The sequence below is a fragment of the Equus quagga genome, chromosome 1 (assembly GCF_021613505.1).
Source record: "Equus quagga isolate Etosha38 chromosome 1, UCLA_HA_Equagga_1.0, whole genome shotgun sequence".
Classification (NCBI taxonomy): domain Eukaryota; kingdom Metazoa; phylum Chordata; class Mammalia; order Perissodactyla; family Equidae; genus Equus; species Equus quagga.
The window spans coordinates 39,327,453-39,340,562 of record NC_060267.1 but is presented as its reverse complement, the minus strand read 5'-3'; the positions used below and the strand labels follow the sequence as shown (position 1 = coordinate 39,340,562).

Here is a 13,110-nt window from a genome sequence, read left to right as displayed (position 1 = left end):
TACATAGTTGTATATTTCTCGCTGTGGGTTCTTCTAGTTGTGGCATGTGGGACGCTGCCTCAGTGTGGTCTGACGAGCAGTGCCATGTCCGCACCCAGGATTCGAACCAACGAAACACTGGGCCGCCTGCAGCGGAGCGCGCGAACTTAACCACTCGGCCACGGGGCCAGCCCCCATGACATTTTATTTTTGAACAATTCCTTCCAAATTTGGGTTGAATTCCTATAGTATTTGGTTTTCAGGGTTAACTTTTGCTATGTGAAAGTTTCTAAAAATAGGGTATAAAAATGTTTTTCAGATATTGTGCATCTACAGAGTCTTCAGGTTTGAAGAAAAAGACCCTTTTGTCAGATTTTAAACTATTTCATCAAAGGGTCTTCCTGATAAAGATTAGGAAAGGAAATTTTACTTAACAGTTTTGTGGTTTTTGTGGATCTTTCATGTGAATTTTTAGTGCCTGTTTTGGGTGTCGAGACCACCCTTGTGCAAGTTGAACGTCCTCCCCTAGAATTAGTTTTCAAATATTTCACCCAAATATAGCTAAACATAGTTAGCTTTGTTCTCTTTATACTTATTTCATTTCCTACAAAATTCGCTAGATTGAAGGTTATGGTTTTTCTTTGAACCTGAAGATGTTGCCCTAATAGTGATACTTGGCATTATTCCACTAGAGTCTAGAGCACACCTCCTCACTAATTAAGGCTCTGTATGACGGGATTACAGGGTCTGCTGTCGCCTCCATACTCATGTTTATTCATAGAAAAAAAATTAGAAGGGTAGTAGTGGTTTGGTAATGTTAGGTGGGGCACGATTTGATTTGTTTCTTTGAGAGTACCTAAGCACAGGGCTCACTTAAGAGTTACATCAACAGAATTCTTCACTGTTATAAAAATTATTACATAGTGACATTAATTTTGTTCCCAAATACTTGCTTTAAGCCGTTTCTGTTTATTTGATATGACTTGTCAGAGAATTTTAAACCAACCTCTGATTCCCTTTTCTTACTTGGTTTGAATATTTATGACTGAGAGTCTAATAGTCTTGAGTCAGGAAATTGATAGGTAGTGCTGGTTATCTGGATGTGATTGTCAAACATTGAATTAATTTCCACAGTACATAGGTGTAGCTTTTCAAATTTTTTTTTCTCTTCTGGAGTTGTTTAAAAGTAGCTTTCAATTCTGGAAACTTCAGGAATCATTTTATAAACATATACTAGGGTCAGGAATTTTAAGTGTGAAAGAGGAGATGTTATTCTATATCTGTTTAACTAAAAGAAGCTAGCAGATGTGTTGTGGAATGAGAACATGCAAGAGCTTTGAGCAGTCTGTTAAATAGCAATGGTGATGTTGCCTTGTTAGACCTATCTGATGTAAAATGGTTTTGGTTTTTTCTTTTTTAAAGCCCCCCGGTACATAGTTGTGTATTTTTAGTTGTGGGTCCTCTAGCTGTGGCATGGAGGATGCTGCCTCATCGTGGCCTGATAAGTGGTGCCATGTCCGCGCCCAGGATCCGAACTGGCGAAACCCTGGGCCGCCGAAGTGGAGGGTGCGAACTTAACTGCTCAGCCACCAGGCCGGCCCCTGGTTTTAGTTTTGAGTAAAAATTGAGCTCAGTTATTTTAGACTGCCGGTTTTTCTAGTCTTTTTTTTTTTGAGGAAGATTAGCCCTGAGCTAACATCCGTGCCCATCTTTCTGTTTTATGTGGGACGCTTGCCACAGCATGGCTTGACAAGCGGTGCATCCGCCCCCAGGATCTGAACCGGCGACGAATCCTGGGCTGCCAAGCAGAATGTGCGACTTAACTGCTGCGCCACCGGGCCGGCCCTAGTCTTTTAATTTTATTTTAAACCATTTAATGAATGTTTCTTCAGTTCTGTGTGTCTCTCTATTCTGTTGTAAATGTAGTACATTATAGTCTTTAAAGTGTGGCTCTATTTATAATTGTTCTTACCTTAGAAAAGAACATAAGTGCTTCTTTGAAGGTAGTCATTGTAATAGATCCGTACTTCTGCTGATGTTGGGGATCAGTTTTCAGTGTTCAGTTTGATGGAAGTATAATCAGGAAACTGGTCTCTGACTAGTAGGAAGATGATAAAGATGAGATTGTCACTTCTTAGATTGTGCGTTCCAAACCCAGTCATACTAAGTTGCCTGAATCCAAGAACATGGATCTAATATGATGATAGAGTTGTGCCCGTTGCTTTTGAAACTATAATAATTTAACATTTTGTGTTAAGTTTTGCTTTATAATCAAGATCATTGGAAATCATTTTTAATGAAAAGGACAACATAAAAATAAATAGTATGCTTGTGAGAATAGGCAGTCAAGAGCAGAAAAATTGTGACGTGGTAGTTTAATTGTGTTACTCATTTTTGAAGATGAAACTATCAGTATCTACTAATTGACATTTTACTATTTTGATTTATTTTCATTGTTTCTTTGTATATTTTCCTGATATTTGCAATTAATACATACTTTTTTCCCATGCACTAAGTACAAAAATGTAAATAATAGTCCATAGTCCCAGTGGCTAAGGATATATTGTTAATAATGTGTATATTTCCTTCTGAAGGGCACTTTGGGAATGGTGTGTCAGTTCCTTGTTGAGGGACCGGGCAGCAGCCTTCAGGGGGAAGGGTTAGAACTGTGCCTCCCATGCAGGATGTTTAGAAAGTTTAACTACCTACGTTAAGCATTTTGATTGGCTCAGACATTAAATGGCTCTTTTTGTCAATTGAAGACTTTCAGCATGTTCTTTGTGCTTACAAGGAATAAAACTCTTTGAAATAAGTGATGAAAATTATTATGGCTCTTCTTTTAACAGGTATTTGTTTGCTTATGGAAAGGTTGTAAAGTATATAACACTCCGTCAACCAGTCAGAGTTGGTTACAGAGGCACATGCTGACACACAGTGGAGACAAACCTTTCAAGGTAAGTTAAGTGTATGTAAGTTTTTTGTTTTTTAATTTCAACTTAAGTTGACATGTTTCTTAATGGGCGTACTTTTGCCCTTCTAAAAATTTTTAAAAGAGCCATTTGTTTTGACATTCCTGTAGATGCGTGCAGTTTCAAAAACAGATAGAGGTGAAGATAATTTAATTCACTTTTAAAATTTGGAGAATAGGAAAAAAGTCACCGTCGGGGGTCTTGAATATAGCTAGAGGCTAGACCATTTAAATGCATGTCTTTTAAATTGGTTGGCTGTTGTTTAATACCTTGTTGTCTGATTCTGTTCTCTCACTTTCAAATGTTTCAGCATTTTTATTAGCAAACAATACTAATTATATGAAAAAATGAAATTATGGATCATTGAGGGATTTAATTTCTTTTACTCAGTTTTGAGGTCATGTTACAGTGCTTTGTTGTAAATCACTGTGTCAAGTACATGTTTTCTGGGTAATTCGGATACAGAGCAAGTTTTCCACAAAAAGCATTTTTCTGTTTATCTTTGTTAAAGATTAAACAAAATATTTGGTTTGTAGTTATGAGAAACATATACAATGGAGAGTAAAAGTTTGTGTTTTAAAGAAGTTTAATAGTTGTTAAACCCCTAATACCTACTGGTGGGTAAATACTATGCTGGAAACATCCCTTGCAATTCATTAGAGAATGAGATGATTCTTCTGGAGTTGCTTTTTAAAATCACTTAATTTTTCTTTTGAAAAGACAATCATTACCAAGTTAAGAAATTATAAAGAAGTACTTTACATCGAAACGTCTTACTCCTTGTTCCCTTATTCTCTCTCCCCCAAATATATAGCCATTGTCATTCATTTCTAGTAAATTGTTCTAGTATTTCTTTATGGAACTACAAGCAAATAAATATGTAGTCTCATTCTCCTTCCCTTCTTACACAAAAATCTAGTAGACTATGTACTGTTTGTACCTTGCTTTTTTTTTAATAAACTTTTTATTTCAGAGCAGTTGTAGACTTAGAAATATTACAAAGATTACGGAGTTTCCATATTCCCTATACTAAGTTTCCTCCATTATTAACGTCTTGTATTGTGTGTTACGTGCACCCTGCTTTTTTAACATTCTTTATACTGGAGATCTTTCCATATCTGTTCATAGAGAATATTCTTTTTTTTTCTTTTCTTTCTTTCTTTTTTTTCTTGAAGATTAGCCCTGGGCTAACATCTGCCGCCAGCCCTCCTCTTTTTGCTGAGGAAGACTGGCCCTGAGCTAACATCGTGCCCATCTTCCTCTACTTTATATGTGGGACGCCTGCCACAGCATGGCTTGCCAAGCAGTGCCATGTCCGCACCTGGGATCCGAACCAGCAAACCCTGGGCCGCTGAAGCGGAACGTGCTCACTTAACTGATGTGCCACTGGGTGTGCCCCTCTCTTTTTTTAATAACTTCATGGTATTCCATTGTGTTGCTGTAGCAGTTTATTTCACCAACCTTATATGGACACTTGGATTTTTTCTAGTCTTTTGCTGTTGCAGTCATGCATCACTTAACAATGGGTATATTCTGAGAAGTTCATCGTTAGGTGGTTTCATCATCATGTCCACACCTTAGAGTGTACTCACACAAACCTTAGGTGGTATAGGCTACTACACACCGAGGCTATTTGGCACTAATTTTATGAGACTACTACTGTCTGTGCAGTCTGTCTTTGACTGAAACCTCGTTATGTAGCGCATGACTGTACACATAGTGCTGCGGTGAAGAGTCTTTGCATGTATGGCATCTTGTACATGTATAATTACGTATGTAGGAAAGATTTCCCACAGCTGTTAGGAGTGGGTGAACCAAAGGCTGTATAAGCATTGGTAATTTTGATAAACATTGTCAAGCTGCCCTCCTTAGGGATTGTGCTCTCTTCAGCAATATTAGAATGTCTACCTTCTCCACAGCCTTGCGAAGAGGGTATTGTCACACTTTTGGATTTTTCTCTATCCAGTAGGTGAGAAATTGCACCCTAATGTAGTTTTAATTTGCTTTTCTTTCATTATGAGTTAATTTGGGCATCTTTTCATACATCTAACCGTTTGGATTTCTTTTTTCTTTCTTTGGTTTCGTTGACCTTTCTGTTGGCATGTGGATCCTATAACTTTAACACCTTAGTTTTTCCTGTAGTGATCCTGTAGATCCTGACTTCGACATTTGTTAGACACGTGTGACCTCAGACAGCTTTTTTAACTTCCTGTCTAATGTGTAATTGGTATTGCTAGTTACCTAACAGAATAGTACAGTATGTGTCCAGTAAATGTAAGATATTATTGTTGTTAAAGTAAAAGAATCATTTACTTTCTCATTGTGTGTATTTTCATATGTTTCTCTTTAAGGCAGCAGTTCTGGTTATAATATTATGATGTGCCAGTTAATTTCAAAGCCTGTACAAATGGGTGTTCCCCTCAAATCCTCTTTATAGAAGCTGTAGAAGATTTTCATTGGAGGAGAGGAAAGAAATTGTCTTTAAAAGACAAAAGTTAAGGGGTTTGGTTTAGTGAGTCATTTTTGTATAAGTGAGAGCAATCATTATATGAAGAAAACATTTATTGATGTCTGCAGTACGTGGCACTGTGCTTGGCATTTTGGAAGCAAGGTGCATAAGAAAGACAGGAAGCGTGCGTTCTTTAAGTTTATACGCATCTAAATAGATTTAAATAATGAAATGCTTTAAGTGCTTTAATAGTGACCTATAAAACGTTCTCTGGAAATGTAGATTAGGGATCAATTAAATTGGCTGTCATGGGGGCTGGGAAAGCGCAGTAGAAGGTGAGCGGGAGTTGACTATAGAGAGGAGGTGATGAGGTGATGTTTTGGGCAAGTTTCTTATTTTTTTTTGAAAAAAAGAATTTTTTTAGATATAACAAAACATAATATACGTTAAAGTGTCCATAGTACACTTGTGTTCAACCCTTTAAAGATTTGTTTTATATGTGTGTGTGCACCTGTGTAACCACCACCCTGATGAGGAATGTTTTCAGTAAAACAAGATTTCCTAACGTTCCTTTCCAGTCTATCTCTTTTCTCATCCTCTAAGCTTTCCCCCAGGCCATCTTATGATTTTTATCATCCCAGTTTAGTTATGTGAACTCTTGTGTCTGGCTTTTTTCACTTAACAAAATATCAGTGAGATTTGTCCATGTTGTTGTATAAACCAATCATCTTTTAAAAATTGCTGAGGAGTATTCCATTGAACAAATAAACCACAGTTTATCCATTCTCATGCTGATGGGCATTTGGGTTGTTTCCAGTCTTTGGCTGTTACTAATCAAGCTGCACTGTGTACATTCTTGTACATGTCTTCTGATTGCATGCATATAGTCATTTCTCTTGGCTGGGTATCTATGAGTGGAAATGCTGAGTCATACAGTAGGGCATACTTAGCTTTAGAAACTACCAGACTCTTCTTCAGATTGGTTGTATCATTTTATGTTCCCACAAGCAGTAGATGAGAGTTTTAGTTGCTCTCTGTATTGATATTTTTAATTTTAGCCATTTTGGTGGATATGTAGTATCTCATTGTGGCTTTTTTATTTCCCTGGTGAGTAATGACGTTGAGCACGTTTTCATGTGCTTATGGCTATTTGAATATCCTATTTTGAGTGAAGTGCCTATTCAAGTCTTTGCCTATTATTTTATTGAATGGTTTGTCTTTTATTATTACATCTATTTTTTTAATATATTTTGGGTACAAGTCCTTTGTCAGATATATGTATTGCAAATACCTTCTTCCAGTCTGTCTTTGGTTATCCTTTTTACCTTTCCTAATGGGATCTTTTGAAGAATAGTTTCTAATTTGAGTGAGACCTAATTTATTAACTATTTTTTTTTATGGTTACTGCTTTTTGTATTCTGTCTAAAAAATGTTTGCCTGCCCTCAGTGTATGAAGATGAAGAGGGACTTACGCAGAAGCTGAGAGTTTTGTCTTACAGTGACAGATCATTTCAGATACACACACGCACATATTTTAAGAGTCTCATGCTCTACCGACTGAGCTGACCGGGCAACCACCACACGCACATATTTTCAAATATAATTTACATACCATAAAATTCATCAAGTGTACAATTCAGTGTTTTTAGTATATTCACAGAGTTGTGCAACTATCACTGCTATCTAATTACGGAAAATAGGTACTTTTGAGAGAAAGAAAAGGAAGCATAAAAGAATGAGTGGACTATTTAGGGAATAACATGTAGTTTCATATACGTAGGCGATACTTTATGGTGGCAATTTGAAAATGTTTCTAAAAATATTTCTGACTAACAAGCTTGGACTATTTAGAAATTAAATGTAAGAGCAATTGGTTGCAAGAAGTTTCTTTTTGACTATTCTAGTATTTGTGTATTGAGCAGGGTGAAGTAGGGGTCAGAAATAATCTTGATAGCAAAGGCTTGAATAATGCTGCGGTGAAGAGTCTTTGCATGTACATATATACTTTATTGCATTAGATATTTTAACAAAAATTTTATCCTTACGACAAGTCTTTGGGGTAATTATAGTTGTTGCCATCATTTTATAGGTGAGGAAATGGGGGTAAGCAGAGATTAAATGTGCTCTCAGGTCCTGGGCAGTTAGTGGCAGATTGAGGATTTCAGAGGCGATGTGAACCCAGGCTCTGTGTCCTTAACCACTTGTGCTCTAGTGCCTCTCAATAAGTTGTAATGCAGAACGGCTCCTGTGTGATAGATGGACTGTGTGTTGTCTTTAGATTCCTGTTATTTCTTACTGTCTGTTAGTCTGGCAATTTGATTATTCTAATATTATTTGTATTTTGGGTTTTTTTTGCCTTTTCTATTATATTTACAATATTCTTCAAGCATTCCTTGAAGAGTTCAGTTTATTTCATATCTTAAAAAACATGATGCTGGCCTGGTGGCGGCCCACAGTTTGCAGGTTTGGATCCCAGGTGCAGACCTACACACCACTTACTCATCGAGCCATGCTGCGGCTGCGAACTTAACCACTCACCCACAGGGCTGGCCCTAACCATTCTTTTCTTGATGGATATTTAACTTTTCAGTTTTCCCCAACATAAAGAATAATGTAATCAATGAATACATTTTTATCGACGATTTTTTCGGCTAATATAAATTTCTAGAAGCTGTTTTGCTAGGTCAAAGGGTAAACGTATAGACTTGCTTTTGATAGGTGTCGTTAAATTCCTCCTCTGGAAAAACATACCAATTGATATTCTAACCAGCAGCGGCGGTATCTCCTTCTCCACCACATTGCTGAACCTTGGCATTAGTAGTCTGTTTTATCTTTGCCAATCTGCTAGGCAGTTTTTTTGACTGCTAGCAAGGTTTGAATATCTTTACATGTTTTGGCTATTTGGTTTTTTTCCCTGCATTGCTTGTTCATTTGTTTTGCCTTTTTTTCTATTGGATTTTTTCTTTCTGATTTTTAAAAACTCAATTTTAAATGTATGTATTTGCTATATCTAATAGATATTTTGCCTAGCTTGTCATTTCTCTTTAATTTTTCTTTGTTCTGCCATCTAGATGTTTCTGTGTATTGAGATTAGTATGCATTTCTGTGTATATACACTGTAGATATGTACAATGTAAATACAATGTAAATGTGTTTCTGTATATTCACGTTACTGTTTTTTTCTCTTATTTTTGTATTTTTAGAATGGAAATCTTTTCGAACTCGTTCATTTTTGTAAAGTAGGAAAAAAAGTGCATCATTGCTGTGATAGGAGTTAAATATTTTCCCCATTTTGACATTTTTCTTCACTTTTTATGGTGCTTTTTCTAAAATGCAGATTTTTAAAACTGTTTAATTTTGAAATAATTTCATTTTACAGAAAAGATGCACTGACTCCCATGTATTTTCCCTCACACATACACGTATGAAGAACTCCCATTTACCCTTAACCTGGATTCACCAGTTAAGATTTTGCCACGTTTGCTCTTTGTGTATTTATCTATCCATCATCATCTCTCCATCTGTCTTTCTCCCTCTCCCCATCTCTCTCTCTCTCCTTCCCTACCTATCCACACCCCCAACGCACACATATTTTTGGGGAACCATTTGAGAGGAGCAATATCCCTAAATATTTCAGTATGTGTATTTTCTAAGCACTAGGACATTTATTTACATGACATTAGTACAGTTAACAAAATCCAGACATTAACATTGATGCTATTAGCTATGCATATTCTACTAATTGTCTCAATAATGTCCTTTATAGCTGTTTTTTCCCCCTTGGTTTACGATTGCATTTAGTTTTCCTCAGCCTTTCTTTATTTTTCACGGCACTGATATTTGTGAAGTGTGTAAACCTTTTATTTTGTACGCTCCTCATTTTGAGATTGTTTGGTGATCAGATTCACTTTATGCACTTGTGGAGAAAATAAAACAAAATGCTTACTGTATCAGTTCAGGGGACACTTGATTTGTTCCATCGTGGATGCAGTTACCTAGCATCACTTGATTAAAGTGAAATTTGCTAGGTTCTCCATTGTAAACTTATTTTTTGTGTCTTTACAATTAATAATTTTTGGAGAGATACTTTGAACCTACATCCCCATTAGAACTAGTTTTAGTATCCATTGATGATTCTCGCCTGAATCAATTATTACTATGAGGGTTACAAAATGAGTATTTTTCTGTCTTCCCATCTGAATTCGTTCGTTGGTATTCTACTTACAGTGCTTTCTGTTCTTTGTTCTATCAGTTAATCACTCATCTTTCTGTGGAATGGACACGTGTTCTTATTTTATTCTTTGGCTTATAATCCACGACTGTCATTTTTTTTTGGTGTTCATCTAATACAGATTTTTATATATTGGATTTATCAGTCTTTGCTCATGTGGCTTGTGGGGCAGCTGTCTTAAGATCTGAATCCTAAGAGTCTCCTTTGGGGTGCTGGTAATGGCAAGGGTGCCAGAAGCTGGAAGTCAGTGAGAGCTCATTGACTGGATATGGGAAATAAATTAAAGTCATAGTTGTGTCATTTAGGTTTAAGCCTAATTTTATGTTCCCTAAACTTATCTGTCTTATGCCTGATAAGATAGTGTCATATGAAAATAATTGATCATGTCAGCTCATTATGAAATTTTAGTTTTTGTAAAATCAAATATACTCCTAAAACACAAATATAGTTTCTTTGCCTTGTGTTTTTATAATATTTATCTGTGGTAATTAAAGTGCAAAGATAATTCCTAGATAAGCTCCTCCCTCCCGTGTTCACTGTGTTGCGTGTCTCCCTGTGCTTTGTGTCTACATTTAGAGTTTGTGGGAAGGGGAGTTGCTGCTGCCATTTGGTTAAACCTAGTGAAACATTTTGATTATTAAAGGTTTGGAAAACATTTTTTATTCTTTCACCTATTCTTTTGGTCTTTTTTTCTTTAATTGTGATTCTGATTTTTGTTAGTCATCTCATGTTAAGCTTTGTCATACTTAAGTGGCTTCAACCACACCATGCTTGGAAATAGTTTTCTTTACTGAAGAAAATAAAAATTAGTTATATACAGTATGTTTCGTGATTATTTTGATTTCTTTTCCCTTACTTTATTACCATTGTGGCAATGGATACATTTACATGTGTTAGAAGTTATGTAGTTGTACTTTTCAGATCAGCTCAATAGCTTTACTTTCTTTCCAGACTTGTGTCCCCCTATTCCAGTGTTTCTGTTTACTTTGGACACAGTATTTATAGTTACTTAGTTGTCTTGGGTTAATTTATTTATTGTAATTTTTGCTCAACAACTACTTTTCTAGAGCTCTGCATGAATGACCTTGTTCATAATATTGATGCATTTGGATAACTTCTCGTTGTGATAGAGCAGTGCTTGAAAAACTCAGACGTTCAAGCCTGATATTTAAAATAGCTGATCTCTTAGGTGTTTTGGAATCAAGAACCTAGCCTAAATTGCTGATAAAGAAGAAAGAAATTTTATCAAATCACACTTAAGCTGTTATATCCTCACTACCGCAGGTGGCTTATAATTGTGCATACAGTCAAATTCTGGTAATTACAGGACACAGCGAGTGATACTAACACTACATCATTCACTGTGATGGGTGATGAAATAATTTCCTTCTTCAGTTCCTTTATGAGCTGTTTAATAATGATAGTTGATACTGATAATTTTAAAACCTTTTGCTCTTTTTTAAGCTTTATCGAGATATAATCAACAACATTTTAAGGTATTTAAAGTATATATCGTGGTGGTTTGATATACATGTTCATTGTGAAAGAATTCCCTCCATCTAGTTAATTAACACATCCCATCACCTCACATACATACATAATAAGAATCAAGAGGTAATTCTTCCTTTATTATATGAATTGTGCCACTGGGTATCCAAATCCTGGTTCCTGAGTCGCATTCATGGCCAATTAAATTAGAATCTCTGGGTAATCTCAGGCATTGCTATATTTTAGAAAAATCTTTTAAGTGATTTGGATGTGCACCCAGGCTTACGAACCTCTGTTCTACAAGATACTTCTCTTAATAGGAGACTCTCTAAGAGAAATATCACTTATTATAGCTGATAGATTAGCTGATACCAGAGAACATTTCTATGGTAAATGCAATTACCAGTTCACTGGTCTTTAAAAGGAAAAGAAAAGCATAAAGGAAGAAAGATCTGTGCTGTTTACTCTGTGCATGTGGCATCTTGCTTTTATTACACTTTCTTCTCTAGGCCTCCTTAATACCACTCTTGTCTGTTCTTCATCCCCGCTCTTCCTACCCCTACTCCCAGACTCATTGGCTGCTCCTTCCTAGTTACTAGCCTTGCTGGCCTCCACTCTCCTAGACTTCTAATTGTTGGAGAGTGCTCTCTTTTCTTAAAAGTTCTCACCCTAGGTGTTCTCATCTGGTTCTTTGGTTTTACATACTATTTATTTTCTGATTACTCCCAGGTGTTTATCTCTAGTCCTACCTTTCCCTCTTGGATTCCAGAATAGAATATTTGGTTTGGATGTCTAATAGAACATTTCAAACTTAACGTGCAAAATCTTGAAGTTTTCCATCCCAAACATGGCTCTTTAGTAGTCTCAGTAAATGGTAAGATCGTCCATCCGTCACTCTGACTTTTAGGAGCCCTGCTTTATTCTTGATTTCTTTCTTAAGTTCTTCTATGCCTATCCCTAAATGTGTAGGAAATCTGTCAGTTTAACCCTCAGTGTATTTTGAATCTGACTATTACTTCTCACTTCCCTTTTTCCTTAGTTCATATTAGTTCATAATAGTGGTTCTATTGGTCAGTCTGTTATTTGAAATCCTTGGTAAGTGCTCACTATCTACAAATTAAAATCCGAAGTTCTTAGCATGACACATGATAAGGTCTTCATCTCTGATCGTACCTAGTTTTCCACTCACTTGTTCCCTTACTATATCCTTATAGGAAATTGTGTTCCAGCCATACCTATACTACTTGTAGTTTTCAAATAGATCACACTTTGTCCTCATTGTGGTTTTGTATAGGCTGTGCTTTCTACCTGGAATTTTAAAAAAAGCTTTTTATTTTGAAAATATTTTATATTTGCAGAAAAGTTAAGAAGATAGTGCAGAGAGTACCCATGTACCGTCACCCAATTTGTTTCCCTTGATGTTATCATTTCACGTTACTGTGGTATATTTGTCAAAGCTAAGAAATCAACATTTCTATGTGGAGTTTAGGTTTTCCTTTAGATCACCTGCTAATACTGTCATATCTTCTGTGAAACTGGTGCTTTCTGCTGTTTCAGTAGCCCCCTGTAGATTTGCATAGCACTTCTAGGAATATAAATATGAATAAGACTGTCTTTGTTAGTACTAAGACAGTCTTAGTATTGCTCCATTTTAACAGGTCTGCTTGAAAAAAACAGTAATTCCATGTTGCAAATTTTAGAACAGCTACTTGACCACAATGGTAGCCAGCATGTATAGCGTGTTTCAGTGGATTTGGGAGCTAGAACATTGAAAACAATGAGTGTCCAACGAGTTTTTTTTCCTACTGGTTGAAACAGGTTGCATTTTCATCAGAACACTGTGTGGTGGCTTGAGTTCAGGGGTCATTGTTGTATGTGTAGGTGACAATATAACATGAATATTTGAACACTAAAAATCACACTCAGCACGATGAAATGTTCATGTTAAGAGGAATGAAGGTACTAAGGCCATTTGAGGCAACGGCAGATTCGTC

The 13,110-nt window shown here is 36.2% G+C and overlaps 1 protein-coding gene across 4 annotated transcripts in view; it reads left to right on the top strand.

Moving 5' to 3' along the window:
* Positions 1–13,110, top strand: part of AEBP2 (AE binding protein 2) — a 96,321-nt gene that overhangs the window by 22,928 nt on the left and 60,283 nt on the right. For all 4 annotated transcript variants that reach the window (XR_006889812.1, XR_006889811.1, XM_046670058.1 and 1 more), the window contains exon 3: positions 2,826–2,933. Coding sequence is in view for 2 of the 4 variants with exons in the window: in XM_046670058.1 (XP_046526014.1) it covers positions 2,826–2,933 (108 nt within the window). In the remaining 2 variants the exon portion in view is untranslated. The remainder of the gene's footprint in view (positions 1–2,825; positions 2,934–13,110) is intronic.